Genomic DNA, 20,333 nt, shown 5'->3' on the forward strand with positions numbered 1-20,333 from the left:
AGAGCCCAGAGCAGCCCTGAAGCCAGAGGACACATTGTGACAGCAGCAGTGGGGAGGAGAGGGTGAAGGCGAGCTCCATCTTGAGTCCCTGGGAACCCTGGCACTCTAGCTCTGGGGAACGCATTAGGCCGTTGGCATCAGGGCAGCAGTCAACACCAGTTTAATGCCGCTATTTGGAAGCCAAATGCTTTTTCCTGTTATTCAGAGTTTCTCCAAAATAAAAAAAAAAAAAGAAAAGAAAAAAGAAAAACAAATGACAAGTTTGCAAGACTGATAAAACAGGTTTGTATGACCAATAGAATTTCTTCCTTCCTTGGATGACTTTTCTTTGAATATTTCTCCTTCACCTTCATTTCCACATTCTCTCATTATGCAACGACTTACTTCAAGAGGTCACCTGGACATTTTTTAAGGCTATGTTATGACCTAACTCAGCTTAATTTCTGGATGTTGTTGATGGCTTCCTTAGACTTTTTGTTGTTTTTGAGACAGAATCTCACTGTCACCCAGGCTGGAGTACAGTGGCACGATCTCGGCTCACTGCAACCTCCTCCTCCCTGGCTCAAGCAATCCTCCCACCTCAGCCTCTAGAGTAGCTGGGACCACAGACACACACCACCATGCCTGGCTAATTTTTTAGTTTTGGTAGAGACAGGGTTTCACCATGTTGTCAAGGCTGGGCTCAAACTCCTGAGCTCAAACGATCCATCCACCTTGGCCTCCCAAAATGCTGGCATTACAGGCATGAGGCACCACACCCGGCCGGCTTCTTTTGACTTTTAAAACATCAAGTGAATAGGGATAGTGGACAGTGCTATAGAAAGATGACATTGTTGCCAGAAGGATAACCTATGGCTTGGAGTGGTTTATAAAGCAGTAACCTGCCCTTTTGAAAACCAACAACTGGGGATCTTGAAGCAGCCCCCTGCTCTGTCCTGGACCATACCCATCCTGCCCACTCACTTGGGGAACAGGGGAACAGGTTTGATAGAGGGGCAGCAAGCCTGATGCTGCAAGTGGAAGGCTCATGTCCCCTGGTGCAGGAGGTGCATGTATCTGCTGTCTTCCTGGGCAAGGGCCCTGATGTGTTTTTGGCCTTCCAGTGCTGTTGATTTTGAACACACAGTGCAATAAAGCAGGTGCAGGTTAGGCTATCCTTTTTCTTTGCTGGGAAAGTGCCTACATCTATCTTTTACAATTTGCTGAACAATCTTCCCCAGAACTCCAGGCTGAGCTATCTCGTGCCAGGGGAGCAGAGGACAGGTCTGGTAAGCAGGAACCTGGGTCCTATTTTCTCAGCTGTAATGGAATTTTAAAGCAGCTGTGAGCCTGAAAGATTTGTTGTCCCAGTGGAATTATTAATAGCACCCCCTTTTACTCTAAAAACTACCTGGCCTGAGCAATAAACTATATGGTCACCTGTGAGTACCATCTACTTTATGTAAGAGCATAAAGTGACTTGCTTGGAATCTTAGGATGAGCTGGTATCTGAGCTTGCTCTTGAACCCAGGCAGCCCCAGTCCTCATTCTGACCTCCGTGCCAAGTCATTTACTCTCCCCGTGACTCAGGGTTCCTGTGTGAAGCATTGTATCCTTCCCGCCCAGGCTTAGAACTGGTGTATTTATGTTGGCTAAACCAAAAAGAAGTTCAGTATAAATGTCGGGCATTCAAGGAATTGTTCATCACAAGGTCAGGTGCTTCAGCCTCTTATTTGGCCACACTTAGGTAGCAATAGAAGCTCTTTTAAATGTAGAGAAGTTGGCTGGGCATGGTGGTTTGTGCCTATAATCCCAGCACTTTGCGAGGCAGAGGTGGGAGGATTGTTTGAGCCTCATGTCTACTTTTTTTTTTTTTTTTTTTTTTTTTTAGTTAGCCAGACATAGTGGCACACACTTGTAGTTTTAGCTACTTGGGAGACTGAGACGGGAAGGTTGCTTGAGCCCAGAAGTTCGAGGCTGCAGTGAGCTATGATCACGACGCCACTGTACTCCAGTCTGGGCAACAGAGAAAGACCCCATGTCCAAAACAAACAAATAAATAAAAAGTAGAGAAGTTAATTTTACCCATCTCCACATAATTTCTTGTAATTTGCTTCTGGTAGTTTTGATAAAATGTGACCAAACGTGAAAACACTGCCAGATCTTTCACAAATGATCTACTCTGTCCTTGTATGTTCATAACGAAATGAAACAAAAACCTGAGGCAGACGGCCGGGCGCGGTGGCTCACGCTTGTAATCCCAGCACTTTGGGAGGCCTGAGGCGGGCGGATCACAAGGTCAGGAGATCGAGACCACGGTGAAACCCCGTCTCTACTAAAAATACAAAAAAAATTAGCCGGGCGTGGTGGCGGGCGCCTGTAGTCCCAGCTACTCGGAGAGGCTGAGGCAGGAGAATGGCGTGAACCCGGGAGGCGGAGCTTGCAGTGAGCCGAGATTGCGCCACTGCACTCCAGCCTGGGTGAAAAAGCGAGACTCCGTCTCAAAAAAAAAAAAAAAAAAACCTGAGGCAGACATTTATCAGTTCTAATCTCTTAGCGTATACCAGGCAGGAAACTAGTGGCAGTCATCTTGGCTGTTAGATCTAGTCATTCCATCTAGGATCATGAGGAAAATTTCCTAGGATTCTTAAGGTCATGACAGATCTGCTTAGACAGTCTAGTCGTTGATGTATGTTCACTTCTTCCTTGTGGCTTCTCCCTAAGGAAATGTTCATAAACAATCTTCCTTAGCCCTGATATCCCCATCAACATTTTCCAGATTTTCAGTTTGCTGGTGCCAGGAGTGAAATCTGTTTTACAAAAAACTTTAATTCAGTGGCTAATATTTAATTCAATAACTAATGTTGGAAGTATCTATCACTTTATTATACATGCCTTACCCTCTTCCTGGGACATAGACTAGCATCTTTGGAGGTAGCTGGAACTGGGATTTATGAAGCAGGAGGAAAGAAAGCAGGAGGCCACCCCTACTTTCATTAATACACTGTACCTGGCTTGGGGTTCCACAGTTGAAAAGGGAGGAGAGTCCTTGGAACTAACTCAAGAGTTAGACAATAGTTGACTAAACAATAGTAAAATTAGGGCTGGGTGCAGTGGCTCATGCCTGTAATCCCAGCACTTTGGAAGGATGAGGTGGGTGGATCACCTGAGGTCAGGAGTTCAAGACCAACCTGGCCAACATGGTGAAACCCCATCTCTACTAAAAATCCAAAAATTAGCTGGGCATGTTGGTGCATGCCTGTAATCCCAGCTACTCGGGAGGCTGAGGCAGGAAAATCGCTTGAACCCGGGAGGCGAAGGCTGCAGGGAGCCAAGATCACAGCACTGCACTCCAGCCTGGGTGACAGAGCGAGACTACACACACACACACACACACACACACACACTCAAATCAGATCTATAAGGAACACAGAAAGGCCTGATGTTATTTAGTTTGGACAAGAGAAGGCTAAAAAGCCACTGAATGATGGTGTTGAAAAGCGTAGAAGGAGGTCATGGAGGTCAATAACCAGCTCTTCACCTTGGCTTTTGAGGAAAAAAATCCAAGACCAAGGGTTGGTGGGGCTGCAGTATAAAGAACGTTAAGCCATGAAGCACTCTCTCATTACATAAAAAATATAGTGGAAAGAATTAATTACAGGCAAGCTCTGAAAGATGGGGCAGTCCACCAATCTTTTATTTTTTAAAGCCCTTTTTTTTTGTTTGTCTTTAGGCCTATGATGAGTTAACATAGTCCTTAATTCATGGTACGCACAAGACCCCCTCTTAGGTTTTGTATCTCATTCCATTTCTCCTGCTCTCCCACTCTCCCTCTTTTCTCTTTTTTCACTGAACACTATAATTTTAAGATGTATCTATGTTGTTGGTGATATTTCTAATGCATTATTATCAATAGTCTGTTAACTATATGTATCTTTTACTTATTGACTCCTGCAGTAATGGACATCTTTCTTGCTCCAATTCTCTGAAATGTTGTAATGAATATTCTCATACGTATGTTCTATCGGCCTTTAGATCTGGTTCATGGGAAACAGGAGGGGAAAGGAGTGGACTAGAGAGCTTATGTTTTATTTACGCAGCATGGAATATTGAACTGTCCATGATAAATGGAGACAAAATGTAACCAGTTAGTATTTCAAACATTTACAAGCTTCTCCATGTTCCCTTGTACTTTAATAAGAGATTGAGTGACAAATAATTTTCTAGAACTAAAAGAGCACAATCTTCAGTGATCTCCCCTTCTCAATATAATTTTCTTTTCTTTTTTTTATTAAAAATTTTTTTTTTAGCCAGGCAGGCTGTGTGCAGTGGCTCACACCTGTAATCCCAGCACTTTGGGAGGCTGAGGCAGGCAGACAACCTGAGCTCAGGAGTTGGAGACCAGCCTGGCCAACATGGCAAAAACTTGTCTCTACTAAAAATACAAAAATTAGACAGGTGAGACTCCGTCTCAAATAATAATAATAATAATAATAATAATAATAATAATAATAATAATAATTTTTTAGCCAATCAAATTTAGCAGTGGGAGGTTGCATTCAATGTCATCTTCTTTTCTTTCTTCCTTTTCTTTTTTTTTTTTTTTAAGACAAAGTTTTGCTCTGTCATCCAGGCTGGAGTACAGTGGCATCATCTTGGCTCACTGCAACCTCCACTTCTCGGGTTCAAGCGGTTCTTGTCCCTCGGCATCCAGAGCAGCTGGGCTCACAGGCGTGTGCCACCATACCTGGCTAATTTTTGTAATTTTATTAGAGACGGGGTTTCTCCATGTTGCCTAGGCTGGTCTCGAACTCCTGGCCTCAAGTGATCCTCCCACTTCAGCCTCCCAAAGTGCTGGGATTACAGGCATGAAGCACTGTACCCAACCAAATGTCATTTTCTTAAACTTGGTTTTATAAATTCTAGAAGCATTTTATTTCTCGATATTGGTTATTGATTACCCAGAAAAAGCAAATGAAATGTTCTAAGAAATCTTATTAGTCATGAGGTTGAGTGAAGTTTTTAAAATGTTTTGCCATTTTAATGATTGCAAAACCTGATGTCATTTAGTTGCCCAATTATATCCTGAGTCACTGGGAAAGCTAGATTAGAACCTTAATAATGGTACCTTGTATTTGTGTAGTGTTGATAATTTATAGTGCCATTCATAAACATAATCCATCTCATTGAATCCTACAACATTGTGTGACAGGTGGGGCAGGCTAATACCTTCAATAGTAGGTGATGAAATGGACATCTAAAGCAATTAAGAGAGTTGTCCAAAGTTACCTGGAGACTATGTGATAGAGTTGGAAGGAGATTCCGGATCTTCTGAAGCTGCACTCAATCTCTTTCTGCAGTATCACAGCTGATGCTCAGAAAAGTGATCTATGGTAGGTTCAAAGCTGTCCCCTGAGCTGGACATTCTGGTGTATCTGTCCTTTTCAATTATTTCGTGATGTTAGTGAGCTGGCTAAAGCTGCACACCCTCTGTTTGTCCTATTAGCTGAATGCCTGCTCATAAAAACCACTCAACTGGGGAAAAAAATCAGGTCCATATCACTGAGTAGCATGGCAACAAGCAGCATGGGTGGTTGGACTTTGGCATAATTTGGAGCTCTGCAAGGTACCAGCTGTGGGTCATTTTATCCGTGACCTAATTATAGTCATAAAATAAGAATGGTAGTTGGACCATAAAAATAATAATCTATTAATATATATTTATGCAAAGAGATAATTCCATTCTGTCAAAGACTCTTTTCTGGACTTTTCAAAATACACAACTAACCTGAGGAAGTTCTGTCTGCTTGCAGTAGACGGTCTAATGGCCTAAGGAAAGGCATGTGATTGGGCAGCCTGAAAATCTACCCGTGGTGCATGTGCAACACCACACAGGTCTCTAATGTATCTTACTATGTAATTTGAGCTCAGGCAAAAATACTGTAGAACCCAGCATACATTTTCAAAAAAAACCAATCATGATGTCACATCCCCAGAATTACAAATGAACAGCTCTTTTCAGAGTCAGGTACTGGGAATGAGAATATTTTTAGAAAGAACATTTTAATGTTCTAAAGTGATTGGATGTCTACAGAGCAATGACAATTTTATCTGCTTGATTCTCCATTGTATGTGTGGCTTAGCTGTATTTGATTTTTTTTTTTCACCCAGGCTGGAGTGCAATGGCACAATCTCGGCTCACTGCAACCTCCACCTCCCGGGTTCAAGCGATTCTCCTGCCTCAGCCTCCCGAGTAGCTGAGATTACAGGCGCCCACCATCATGCCTGGCTAATTTTTGTATTTTTAGTAAAGCCAGGGTTTCACCATGTTGGTCAGGCTGGTCTCGAACTCCTGACCTCAAGTAATCTGCTCTCCTCAGCCTCCCAATGTGCCGGGATTACAGGCGTGAGCCACTGCACCCGGCCTGTATTAGATTTTTTTAAACTACCAAACTGATTTCTATCATCATTTAAGTTTTTGAGCACCCTTCCTCTTCCATGCAACAAATACATCTCTCTATCATTCAGCGTATTGACCTAATTAATCTAATTAATGTTCTCCTAAACAAAAGAAGTTAAATGGGCAATCAAAAATTAATAACAGACTCCAAAACACAAAAGGAATATTTATTAGCTGTCATTTAAACTTAGTTGAGCCATTTCTCCTCTCTACAAACTATTTAGAAAGTTGATCCTTTTGTTATTTGCTTCCAAGCTTAGTAGAACACATTTCTCTTCTGGTTTAAAGGTTCTCTTTAGAAAATATTGAGACATTTTCCCCATATCAGAAATCTATTTGGCCCATTTCTTGGTGTATTAGGACATTAGACATTTTCAAAGAGATTTGATAATTCAATTTGTTTGACAAATCTGACCCCTTCTCTATTATCTGGTTTGAAAAGCCCTGAGTGCGTGGCTGTGCCCCATAGAAATCTCTAGGACAAACCGTTTTTGTTTCTCTGTTTATATTTGATCACAGGACTGACTCTGTTGGAGATGTAATGGATATTCGCACTTACTAAGCATTAGCACAACCATATTGACAATAACCAAAGCAGGCAGAGGCCCAAGCATAACTCAGTCTACCGGACAGATTCCTATCCTAGGTATTCAAGTTGCAATAAAAAAGAAAGATCAGGAAATTTGAAGCTATTTTCCTCTTGCCTTTAACCGCAGAGCTGCAGCACTATGCATTTTTAAGAGTGAAAAACAGCCTCCCGTTCATCACTGTGGTTCAGTATATGTTGTTCTGTCCTCCAACATCCTAACAGACCTGCATTTTGCTAATCCCTAACAGCAGTAGTGATACCTAGGTGCAACCGGAGCATTTTTACTATTCTCTACCTAAGTGAGAAATTTAACATCTTATGTATAATAAGGAGACCCGATATCCAGGTTTGCCTGGGACACTTCTGATGCACGCCTGCTGTAATGGTGTTATTATTATTATTACTATTTTGAGACAGAGTCTTGCTCTATCACCCGGGTTGGAGTGCAGTGGTGTGATCTCGGCTCACTGCAACCTCTGCCTCCTGGGTTTGAGTAATTCTCCTGCCTCAGCCTCCTGAGTAGCTGGGACTACAGGCCCCCACCACCTCATCTGGCTAATTTTTGTATTTTTAGTAGAGATGGGGTTTTGCCATGTTGGCCAGGCTGCTCTTGAACTCCTGACCTCAGGTGATCCACCTGCCTCGGCCTCCCCTGATGTAATTATTAATAGCACTCCTTTTATTCTTCAGTGTTCTAGGTTAGGTGACAAATTATATGATCACATTAACTCAACAGCCAGGTTGAATACTAACAAGCACCCTGGTTCCTAGTGTTTCATGGGTTCCTCCGTTGTCCTTTGAAGTAGAAACTAGGCACAAAGTGTTCAGCAAATCAGGAGCAGAGCCTAGAATAGGCCTCCGTGTTCTTCTTTCTTGAGTCAGTGACATCAGCAAACTGTTGATGAGGAAGAACATGATCACTTAAAACCTAGGCCACTCTGACTGTCAGAATTTGAGAAGAGAAACTCCCTCAGAATTCATCTGGCCCACACCTTCACTTTTCTAGATTAAGAAGTAAGTATAGCACTTCGGGAAATGCATATGCCATTTTACGCTAGAAAAGTGCAAGGTTGTTTCATGAGCATAATCTCACTGGATCACAACTGGAGTAAAGAGGCAAGGAAGGTCATTCTTAGCCACATTTTACAGAGAAGAGAACTAGGTTTTAAATAAGTTCAATAAAGCAGCCAAGGATATATGAGTATGAAGTGGAGGCGTTAGAACTGAAATCCAGCCCTGACTCCATACCCAGTGCCCTTCCTATGACTCCATACCAGTTTAATATTTTCATTCATTAGTGAAGATTTAAAGTGTATTTCCTACATATAATTTATCCATTACAGATACACAAACATTCCCTCTGCAACTAATGCTACATACTCAAAAGTATCTTCTTTCAGAGCCAGGCATAATGGCTCAGACCTGCAATTTCAATGACTTGGAAGTATCCCTTGAGGCCAGGAGTTCAAGACCAGCCTGGGCAACATGGCAAGGCCCCATCTCTAAAAAAAACTAAAAAAAGAACAGGCACTTTATTTCTGCTTCTCTATCTTCCCACATGCCAAGAGCTCTGGCCAGCAACTAAACTGTTCCTGCCTGACAGCACCACTTGGTGGTTCGGTAGGGAAATGAGAGGCCAAAATCTTTCTATCTCCTTGCTGGTGCCTTGGGTAGAAGGATGAGGAGAAGAAAATGCAAAGTAACTCCTGCTTTTTCTTTATTGTTCACAGTTAACAACATTAATAATTTCTCAAACAACCTGTTTCTCACATTGATATTTCCATTCTCCTTTGTTCACTTTCTTTATTTCATCTATGACACAAGTATATAAATATAATCAATTTGGCCGGGTGTGGTGGCTCACTCCTTTTAATCCCAGCAGTTTGGGAGGCCAAGGCGGGTGGATCACCTGAGGTCAGGAGTTCAAGACCAGTCTGGCCAACATGGCAAAACCCCGACTCTACTAAAAATACAAAAATTAGCCGGGTATGGTGGTGGGCGCCTGCAGTCCCAGTTACTTAGGAGGCTGAGGCACAAGAATCACTTGAACCCGGGAGGCGGAGGTTGCAGTGGGCCGAGATCGCACCACTGCACTCCAGCCTGGATGACAGAGTGAGACTCCATCTCGAAATTATTAATAATTACACCAGTACAACAGGCATACATCAGAAGTGTCCCAGGCAAACCTGGATATCTGGTCCCTTTATTATACATAAAATGTTAAATTTCTCACTTAGGTAGAGAATAGTAAAAATGCTCCAGTTGCACCTAGGTATCACTACTGCTGTTAGGGATTAGCAAAATGCAAGTCTGTCAGGATGTTGGAGGACGGAACAACATATACTGAACCACAGTGATGAACAGGAGGCTGTTTTTCACTCTTAGAAATGCATAGTGTTGCAGCTCTGCGGTTAAAGGTAAGAAGAAAGATTTTAGCTTCAAATTTCCCAATCTGTCATTTTTATTGCAACTTGAATACCTGGAGTAGGAATCTGTCCGGTAGACTGAGTTATGCTTGGGCCTCTGCCTGCTTTGGTTATTGTCAATATGGTTGTGCTAATGCTTAGTAAGTGCGAATATCCATTACATCTCCAACAGAGTCAGTCCTGTGATCAAATATAAAGAGAAACAAAAACAATTTGTCCTAGAGATTTCTATGGGGCACAGCCATGCACTCAGGGCTTTTCAAACTGGCTAATAGAGAAGGGGTCAGATTTGTCAAACAAATTGAATTATCAAATCTCTTTGAAAGTCTCTAATGTCCTAATACACCAAGAAATGAGGCAAATAGATTTCTGATATCCGGGGAAAATATCAGTGTTTTCTAAAGAGAACCTTATGCTTTTATGTAAAGATAAAGGAAAGTCATACTTCTTGAAGGGAAGATGAAATTCAATCAACATGCATTGAATAGATATTCACTGAGTACCTACCAATGTTTCAGCGACAATTCTGGATACCTGGACACATTGAAGTTGTGCTATAAATCTGTAAAGTCCTCAACAGTTCCTTGAAACCCTCTTCAATATCTGCACCAAAACCTCATTTCCCTAAGCAAGATTTTAATTAAAACTGAATTTTCTTAAGTATTTTCTTTTAAATAACTTATTAAATTTCACCAGGATATTTCAATAGGATTATTTTATACTTTTTTCCATTACAGATACATAGCAGCTTAGTATCTATGTAACCTTTAGTGGGTTAGCCTGGGATCTTATCTACACACTTACAATATTCTTTCTCGAGAAAATTTTTTCTGAATTCATAACAATCATCATAGAGTTAGACTAGACCTTTAGAAAAGCAACCTGTTTACAAAATGGAGCTCTCCTATACGGAAATTCTGGAAATGGAATTGCTTTCTTTTGTTTGCCCATTTATTTCTACGAAAGTAGACTAAATGCTCCACTTATTTCATAGTACATTCAAAGAAGAAGCCTAAGGTTTTATGAACATCTTTCACTATTTCCCCAGGTTTCCACATACAAGATTAGAACACGAATTAGGCTATCAATGAAAAGAACTCAGGGCATATGCAGAGTTTTATGTCCAGGGTTGACTAACGATTCATTCACTGCTGGAAGTCATTCGCAGACACCCTTTCCTCCAATGGCTTTTCATAATATCTTCCTGTTTTCAGTAAGTGGCTACAGAAAGTCTGGACTACTGAGAGACTGGTTTCAACAACAGTTTCAGGAGGATCCTTAATTCTACAAAACTCTGTACCTCTAGGGATTAAGTGGCAGCAATCATCACTGAGCTCCAGCTGGTCTGGTTGAAGCCAGCCTTTCTATTCTATCAGACGCTGTAACGTTTCTTGTTTGTATTCAATATTATTCACATAATGCCATCTTTCAATGATGTCTGCATCAATTGAAGAAGAGCGTGTGGGGAAGGAAAGCCAGCCTGGCTGGTAGTGCCGGTGGTTTTAACTGAAATCACTGGCTAATCCATTGAGCTAGGGCAGAGCCATGTCTGGTCACCAACACTGGGAAACATGCCTCGGGGAGGGAAGTACTCAGACTGGCCCCACCCCACAGGGAGCCAGGGCAGACACAGGGCACTGCCTTTCTTCTGTTCCTTGAGCCCATCCGGCTCTACTGCCCCTTTTACCACAACTTCCCATCAAGGATCTGCTGTCTGCAGAACTATTCAGTGCAAAGAGGAAGATGGTGTAGTGAATAAGAACATGGATGCAGAAGTTAGATTTTCTGGGTTGGATCTCTGCTCTGTCACATACTAGATTTGTGATTTGGAGGAAGTAATATCCATCTCCTTGGGAAGGTATATAAGTTTCCATCTATATAAGTTTCTACATATATAAAATGAAAATAATAAGAACACATAGTGTTGCTGCTCCTCTGATGATAAAGTGAATGAATGCATCTAAGGCACTTAGACAGGACCTGGCACATAGTAATTATTCAATAAATATGTTGTCACTATTGTTATAATAACAGAGGTGAGGTTTCTGTAGGTGATTCATCAATAGGAATCAACTCTATGTTGTTTGGGGGCACTGAGGATGATATCAAAAGGCTAGAGTGTTATTTTCTCCAGTTTTACATTTGGCTAGTCCTTGTTCAACACAGAGCAGTTTTCTCCGAAGTTATGTCCTAAATCAAGTCATGTCGAATGCCATTGTTTAGGTTCTGTTCAACAGCCATCCAATGGGCACATATTAAGTGCCAAACTCTCCTAATGAATACTGGGGAGATTTAAATGTATAAGAAATGACACATCCCCCATAGAAGTGCATATAATGTACTGGGGAAGACAGGCTCATGAACAAATTATTTCAAAACAATTTCAGCCAGGCATGGTGTGGCTCATGCCTATAATCCCAGCACTTTGGGAGGCCAAGGCATGAGGACTGTGCTGAGCTCAGGAGTTTGAGACCAGCCTGGGTAACATAGCGAGATCCCATCTCTACTAAAAATAAAGAAGATCAGCTGGGCATCGGGGTGCTCATGTGTAGTCCCGCCTTCTCAGGAGGCTGAGGTGGGAGGATCACTTGAGCCCTGCAATTGAGGCTGCAGTGAGCCATGGTTGGGCCATTGCACTCCAGCCTGGGTGACAGAGCAAGACCCTGTCTCCAACAAAAAAAACCAAAGAATTTCCATTTGGTCATTACTCTCATAGGCCATGACAATCTCAAAAAATTGACTCACCAATTCATTAAATATTTGTTCCTCCTTGTTATCAACTTCCTCACTACTCATCTTCTGCCCTATTTATGCTTCCTCATTAATAGATGAGAGGAGAAGAGGAACTGGGGAGTGGTGGTGAGGAAGGAGCAGAGAAATTATTATTTTAGTGAAAATGCTAACAACTAAGTATAAACCAATGCACAGTGTACAAGTACATAATGAGAAAACATGCTTAGGATATCACATCCCTCCCCGCCATGCCATTCTTGAGAAGTACCATGCAGGGATACATGTTATGATAAAGCAAATATACAGCATTGGATTTTTTTTTTTTTAAAGGGGTCTAATTTCAACCATTGTGCTTTACCATTCCAGAAAGATAAGAGATTGTAACCCAGAAGTGAAATTTATAAGCTCTTCTTACTGGTTTGCCATCCAGGGGATCCTTTACTGAAAGCCTAGCTCATAGCTATTTAATAGTAATATCAGGCTGGGCATGGTGGCTCACGCCTGTAATCCCAGCAGTTTAGGAGGCTGAGGCGGGTGGATAACTTGAGGCTAGGAATTTGAGACCAGCCTTGACAACATGGCAAAACACTGTCTCTACTAAAAAAAAAAAAAAAAAAAAAACTAGCCGGGCATGGTAGCACATGTCTGTAATCCCAGCTACTAGGGAGGCTGAGGCAGGAGAATCGCTTGAACCCGGGAGGTGGAAGTTTTGGTGAGCTGAGTTCACGCCCCTGCACTCCAACCTGGGCAATAGTGTGAGACTCCATCTCAAAAAATAATAATATCTTCCAAGCAAGCACTTTACAGTTGAGAGACATGTTCCCTATAATAACATCATAAGAACTTTACCATAAAGCTGTGAACTAGGCAAAGGTAGACATTATTATATTCCTCCTTCACATAAATGAAATGGAGACTCAGCAAAGTGCCATTTCAGGTAATCAGTACAGAAGGCTTCTCATTATTTGACCTTTTTTCTACGTTAATTCCAATTTCATTTCGTTCTTAATTCTGCCGTGTTTCTAAAACAGAGTGGTTCCTGAGGCAAGAGGAAAGCCAACCTAGAAAGGAGGACCTGGGAAATAGCAAGCTGGTTTAGCAACTACACAGAGCACCTATAAAGGCACACGTCAGGCAGGGTGTGGTGGCTCACGCCTGTAATCCCAGCACTTTAGGAGGCCGAGGCGGGCGGATCATGAGGTCAGGAGTTCATCACCAGTCTGGCCAACATAGTGAAACCCCGTTTCTACTCAAAATACAAAAAATTAGCCGGGCGTGATTGGTGGGTGCCTGTAATCCTAGCTAATCAGGAGTCTGAAGAAGGAGAATCGCTTGAACCTAGGAGGCGGAGATTGCAGCAAACCGAGATTGTGCCACTGCACACCAGCCCGTGTGACAGTGTGAGACTCCGTCTCAAAAAAAAACAAAAGGCACACATCATATATGCAGAACTGAAAAATTTCAAAAGGCAGCACTTCGTGTTTTTAAGAGATGGATTAACTACTGAGATATTACCATCCCGTAGCAGGGCTGAAACATCAAAAACCAAACCTGACGACACCCTGACCTGACAAAAATTGCAGGAATAAGAGGTACCTAGGAGGGTGTGGTCACTGGTGACCAGTGGGAATGGCATGAATTCAAGTGTAGTTGTCATCTCAGTCTTCCTGCCTCATCAAGTCAAGTGTAGTGTGTTCTAGGAGAACAGCATGCTTGCTTGTCCTGATAGCAAGTGGTTCGGCATGTACCTGTAATTGTTACATGGGGTCAAAAGTTAAGAGCTCAGACTTTTACAGAACAAAGGAAAAACCTGCCCAAATCGTCTACATTTCAATTTACTCTTGTGAAAAATGGAATCAGAACAAAACTGGAAAGGAGAGATTCCATTATCTTTATTGCCTAATGTTAAGTAGATGTTAGGGCTTTTTAAAGAGATGCAAGTCTGAAAGAATGTCACCCCAGTAGCCAAGCAATGAAGCAGGAAAAAGTTGACAATGGCCTATATCCCACAGTGGGAAACAAAAGACAGGCTACCTCCAGCCCCAACTCTTCACTAAAGGGATACACAATGATTAAGTTAGAGCTTAAAGATTCAAATAGGTGATTTGGTGATATCTTAGAACCTCTGACATCAATAGAGCATAAGAAAAATATATCTGGGGGCCAGGCACAGTGGCTCATGCCTGTAATCCCAGCACTTTGGGAGGCGGAGGCAGGCAGGTCACTTGAGGTTAGGAGTTCCAGTCCAGCCCGGCCAACATGGCAAAACCCCGTCTCTACTAAAAACACAAAAATTAGCAGGGTGTGGTTGGTAGTGTACACCTGTAATCCCAGCTACTCAGGAGGCCGAAGTAGGAGAATCGCTTGAACCCAGGGGGCAGAGGTTGCAGTGAGCCAAGATCACACCACTGCACTCCAGCCTGGGCAACAGAGTGAGACTCTGTCAGAAAGAAAAGAAAAGAAAAGAAAAGAAAGAAGAAAGAAAAAGAAAGAAAGAAAGAGAAAGAAAAAGGAAGGAATGAATAAAGAAATAAAGAAATGGAAGGAAGGAAGGAAGGAAGGAAAGAAGGAAGGAAGGAAGGAAAGAAGGAAGGAAGGAAGGAAGAAAATAATACATTTGGACGAATGAATCAATCTTGATGCTCATGAAATCAAGAGCCTTTACTGCTATAGCCAGAATAAAAGGTAGAATTCTGAGTCTTCCTCTGATGCTGTAGACAATTTAACTCTTTAGAACTAACTCCATTCTGATTTCTAAGAGAGAATTGTGAGAGAAATGAAAATAACTACCAAACTGCTTTTGAACTGGCACTTAGCTGTTTAAACATGTAAGCTCATTATCTGAGTTTACGTGGATATCCTATTTTAAACCCACAGCCTAACAGCTTTCTGTCCATCTTTCTTTTACACTTTCTTTTCGTTTTTATTTTACACTTTCCATCTCCTCCTTATTTCTTCTTCTTTAATGGGTCATTTTCAATCTATCTCTGTGGTTTTCATTTGGAGACTTTGATATTTACTTTTGTGGGAGGGACCAATAATTAATATGGCTAACATATTTTAAAGCGCAAAATCAAATCCTGACTCCCAGGAGTTCTGTAGAAGGGAAAATGGTAACATTTTTAGCATGATACAGACAAAGGATCTTAGTAATTAGTTTTCCATACATTATATTTGTATTGTTCTTGGTGACCAATGGAAATAACTGGGCTAGCCTGGAAACACAGTCCGTAACTCTCACAAAATAACTCAACTCCCCTTTTGGGCTGCAACAGGAAATATTTTTACACAGTAAACATGTGGAAACTTTTAGCCCCAAGATGTCATGCAGGCTGAAAACATAAATAGCTTCAAGAAGGCTTAGATACTATTCACGGATAAAAAGAACACACAACAACTTTGGCAAAAACTAAGTTTGACCGCACAAGTGTTGATGAGGATTTGGAGCAAAGGAAGTGCTATACACTGGTGGTAAGGGGGGTGGTTTTGTCCAACAACGTTAAAATACAAGTTGATGTTATATTGTAAAGCTAAACAGCACACACTGTATAAACCAGGAGTTCTACCCCTACTGTATACCCTAGAGAAATCGTCATAGAGAGGCTGCAGAAGGCATATACAGGAGTGTTCAAAGAGGCAATGTTCAAATAGAAAAAAATCTGGAAATAACCTAGATATCCACCGTAGGAAAAGACATCTAGTACATAAATTGTATATTCACAACAAAGAAACAGCATTGAATATGAATGAACTTCTCTGTATGCAGAATGTGGATTTGTTTTGGAAACACCGTTGAGTGAAAACAGCAATTTGCAGAAAAATTATATATGGTGTGACACCATTTTTAAACAACTCAAGAACAAAACTAAAACAAAAGTTCTTTTAGGGATCTATACATATGTGATAGAACTAATTTAAAAAGCAGTGGCTGGACGCAGTGGCTCATACCTGTAATCCCAGCTACTCAGGAGACTCAGGCCTGAGGATCACTTGAGCCTGGGAGCTACAGTGAGCTATGATCGCACCACCGCACTCCAACCTGAGGGTGACAGCGAGACCCTGCCTCTAAAAAATTGAAATAAAATGAAAAGCAAAGGAATGATTAATACAAAATTCAGAATTGTGTTTTTTTTTCTGGGGGCAGGTCAGCAAGAGGATGGGACTTGGGGAGAAAAACAGATAGCTTCCATAATCTTGGTAATGCTTTAATTCTTAAATTGAGCGGGGTTCACTAGTGTTTATTTACTTTATGCTTCAGAACTTACATGTACATTGCATATATCTATTTGATACCTAATAATGTTTACATGAAAAATGAAAATATTTACTTCCCTAATCTTCTAAATAGTCTTGGAGGACAACTCTCATACTTTTCCAAAAATGTTATTTGGTACCAATAATCGAATAAAACTTTGAGCAAAGTGGACAACTGGTCTGATTGAGGACATTGTTATATAGGGGAAAAAAATTTTTTTTTTCAAATCCCAAAGTCATAAATGCTTATTATAGAAAATTTGAAAAAGCAGAAAAATATAAAGAAGAAAATGTTTTAGATTGTGCAAATCCATAGTTGCACAATCTAGATATAACCACTGTTAACATTTCGTGGTATTTCTCTCCAGTTTTTTTAAATATGTAAAGTTGAAATCAATATAACATTTTAAAATGCATTTTCCTATTTAGATTTGGGATCTTGTTCCCGTAAAGGTAGCAATGATGCTACGTATTTGGGATGTATTCAGAGTAATGTTCGGTTCTAAGTTCTATTAAATATGTTTTGTACATAAATAATAACTTAAATTTTAGCATTTTTCTCATTGGGAAATTTAAAGAATTAGAGGAGAACAGTAATACTTAAGACTGCCAAATCTTTTCCATTGTGACTTTTGGCATGTAAGTCATTTACTTAAAATGTGTGTGATGAACTGGAAGGAGTTTTCCTTTCAATGATTTGCTTTCTTAAACTCTGATCTCAACACAAGAATGCATTTTTTCTGAAAGGTTTTTAAAAGGGTTTTATTTCATTTCTGAACTTTTGAAAGCATTGGAAAATCTGTTTTCTTTTGCTAATTTATAATTTTAAAGGCATTTTCCCCATTTCTGACCACATATACAAAAGATTAATAGCATTAGGTTTAAATTAGTCATTCTGATATCTACTTCTAAAAGCTTATTCCTTTAAAATGACTTCAACCTACCATCTACTTAAATGTTAAGATGATATACAGCATTAGAGCAGGTATAAAGCATAAGAATATTTAGAATTGATTTGAATGATTAAATTGCAAATCTTTTTAAGAGCTGAAGTACTTTTTGTGTCTCTCTCGTGCTAGGTTTCTAAAATGCAGTTCTGGTTCAAGAGGTCTATGGTGGGCTTAGACATTTCCACAGGTAATTCTGAAGCCCATCCAGGCTTGAGAAGCACTGCTGTTAGCTTAAGGATACCAATCTCCAAGTTTATACTTAAAAGAACAATTCTCTCTCTCTCTCTCTTTCCAGCTCTTGTGCTAGCCTGGAGAGGCAGATGAATACTCAACTTCTGTTTTTCAATTTCTGGGGGGCCTTGACAGCTTGGGCGATGCCCCCTCCTACCCCCTTCAGAGTAACTGAATAAGTGACGAAGGGGAAGACCCCATCCCCTTCCAAAGACCCACCACTTCTCTTGCGGAAGTGGCCACACATCATTTTTCTCACTTAGGAAAATACAAGATGTTTCAAGAGCCCATTGCTTCCAGGAAGTTCACAGTGAGCATAAAAGAAATATAGGCTAAAGAATAATCCACTGGCTTGTTTCCCTTTTGGCCAACTCACCACAGGACTCTGGGTTTATCTGGAGAATCTGCCATTGATAACCTTTTGTTCTTGGTTTGATATTAGTGCTATTACAAAGAGGTCAGAATGGCTGGGAGAGGGAGGATAAGATGGCAAATGTGAGCCCAAAGCAATTTTTTGGTTACTACAGAGGTAACCAAAGATTCCCAGTTGATAGCACTTTTTGTGAACTAGTTTATATAGGTAGATATTTTTAAAATAAATGATTACAGGATTAGGGGATAAAAGTAGAGCCATTGGGTTGACACAACTGTCTACCCCAGGCATGGGAATTAATTTAGAAAAAAGCCAGCAGTTTGCATTTAACATCTTGAAGAGGCTTATGCAATGTCTTCCCCAAACCACAAAGGAAAAATATAACCACAGGGCAAATTACTCCTTGAATGTTTGATGAGATATGAATAGCCACAACAATAAAACTTGTGCTAAGATTAACGTCTGAGTAGCTTTAAAGTATTTTTAGTTCTTTTAATCTGAAATTGTTTAGACTATCTTCAGAGAAACTTCTCAACTGTTTTCTTACTGGAAATAGTTGAAAAGCTTTATAAGGCCAAGGTTACCCAGGCAGTTTGATTTATATCTTCTTTAAGAGAGACAGAGTGAGAGAAGAAACGAAGTAACAGCAAACATTTGTCAAGCAAAGGGCTGAGAGCTTTGCAGAGAAATAACAGATACATTTGACTATAGAGATCTTCCATCTTCATTTCTAGAAATCAGGTTTGCTTGGTGTACCTTGGAGAAGTAGGCGCTTCCAAATGGTCCTCCCACAAGTCTCAGCAGCCAACCAAAGCCAATGATTCTCAGCCAACTAACCCAAGGAGTTCTTTAAAGTTAACCAGGACCTCTCCACAAAATCTCATACAAAGTCCTGTAACAAGAAGCCACAGAAATCTCATAAAATAAAATGCACTAAATTAAATGTAAGACCAATAGCAGCCCTTGAGTTTTATAACAGGAATTAAATAACCAAAAAAGAGGGGAAAGTATATGCAGAACAGTCAGTTTAGAAATTAATATTTCTGAAGGACTGAGGATTCTACAAAGAAAAAGCCAAAATTTTCATGGAAGAGCCGGCACAACTATGTTACACAAAATTAGCTGGAAATTTTCTAAGGCAAGAAGTAAAATCAGAGGCAGCTGTCTCCCAGCCCTTGTTTTCTTTCAAGCAAAGCAAGCAGTGGTGGGTGGTTCCCGTGGGCAACTTTGGCTAGAGTTAGGACAGTCTATGCCCATTCAAAATGGCAATGAGCTCCTGCCTGCATTATGACTACTGCCCTCCTATTTTTCCTACCAGACTAATGACAGACTGCCCCACTGAGAAGGGTCTAGCGGAGCACAGGTCACCAACTGGGCAACATTCAGAAAGTTAGTCTTCCTATGCTCATTTTCCTGGGCTGTTACAGAAGAAGACTGGAAGAGGTAATTTCCAAGGTTCTTCCCAGCTCTGAAGTTGTGTGTCAAAGGTACGGGCAATGGGTGCACACAGAAGAGGAAGTGTTTCTGACCTGGTATGACCCTCTCCTGCCCAGCACCATGACAGGAATCAGTGCTATGATTTTTAGGTGGGAAGGCACGGAATCCCCTAAAAACATGGGATTTCATGGTGGCTTGGCAAGTGACTTGAGCCAGACTCTCAACAGTAGAATGACTTCCCGTTGTGCCTGAAAGCCCCTTCAAAGTGACCCAAAGGAGAGGTAAAGACATTTATTTAGGAAGTAGAAGATGCAGGTCACAGTGGAGAAGGTTATAACAGCACTGGGTACACGCTGCCGGCACATCAGTGAAGTGTGGCTCATCCCAGGCACAAACCACGTCACGGCCTACTCAGGATTGTGCTGGATGATTTTGCAATTGTTTGTTAAAACAACAAACCAACGTGATTTCCACACTTGCCCTTGTGTTCTACTGTCAGTGACAGTCAAGTCCTGACAGGTGTGCCAAACCCACAGCCAAGGATATCTTGAAGACTCCAACTTTTATACCTTCATGCATCTTAAATTAGCAGGACGAGGTGGATGGGGTTACATCTGCCAATTTTTAAAATTTTTAAGTTTTGGTCCCAATTCAGAGACTTTGTAGGTATGGAGAGAACCCAGCAGGAAGTCCTGTTGCTTCAAATTTGCTAGAGTAATGGTTGGCTCTAAAGTAAGGAGATACAAGAAATCTTGAAGCTTGTGACGGGCCCATTTTCCTGACTTTATAGTAAATTTTAGTACAATCACAGGGAAGTCTGAAATTTTAAAAGACAGCTGACTGGATCCTCCTCAGTTGGATTTTGGCTCCATCTTGCAAGTCCTCCCCTCGGGGAGCACAC

At 41.1% G+C, this 20,333-nt stretch overlaps 1 protein-coding gene across 3 annotated transcripts in view; it reads left to right on the top strand.

The window, feature by feature from the left end:
• HOPX (HOP homeobox) overlaps positions 1–20,333 on the top strand; it is a 34,314-nt gene that overhangs the window by 4,995 nt on the left and 8,986 nt on the right. Inside the window, exon 2 of one of the 3 annotated variants that reach the window (XM_030818891.1) lies at positions 19,314–19,482. The exons of 1 other annotated variant lie outside the window; for it this stretch is intronic. Coding sequence is in view for 1 of the 2 variants with exons in the window: in XM_030818889.1 (XP_030674749.1) it covers positions 19,397–19,438 (42 nt within the window). In the remaining variant the exon portion in view is untranslated. The remainder of the gene's footprint in view (positions 1–19,313; positions 19,483–20,333) is intronic. One more of the 3 variants, XM_030818889.1, reaches the window with a different exon arrangement.

The sequence above is a fragment of the Nomascus leucogenys genome, chromosome 9, assembly GCF_006542625.1.
Source record: "Nomascus leucogenys isolate Asia chromosome 9, Asia_NLE_v1, whole genome shotgun sequence".
NCBI lineage: Eukaryota > Metazoa > Chordata > Mammalia > Primates > Hylobatidae > Nomascus > Nomascus leucogenys.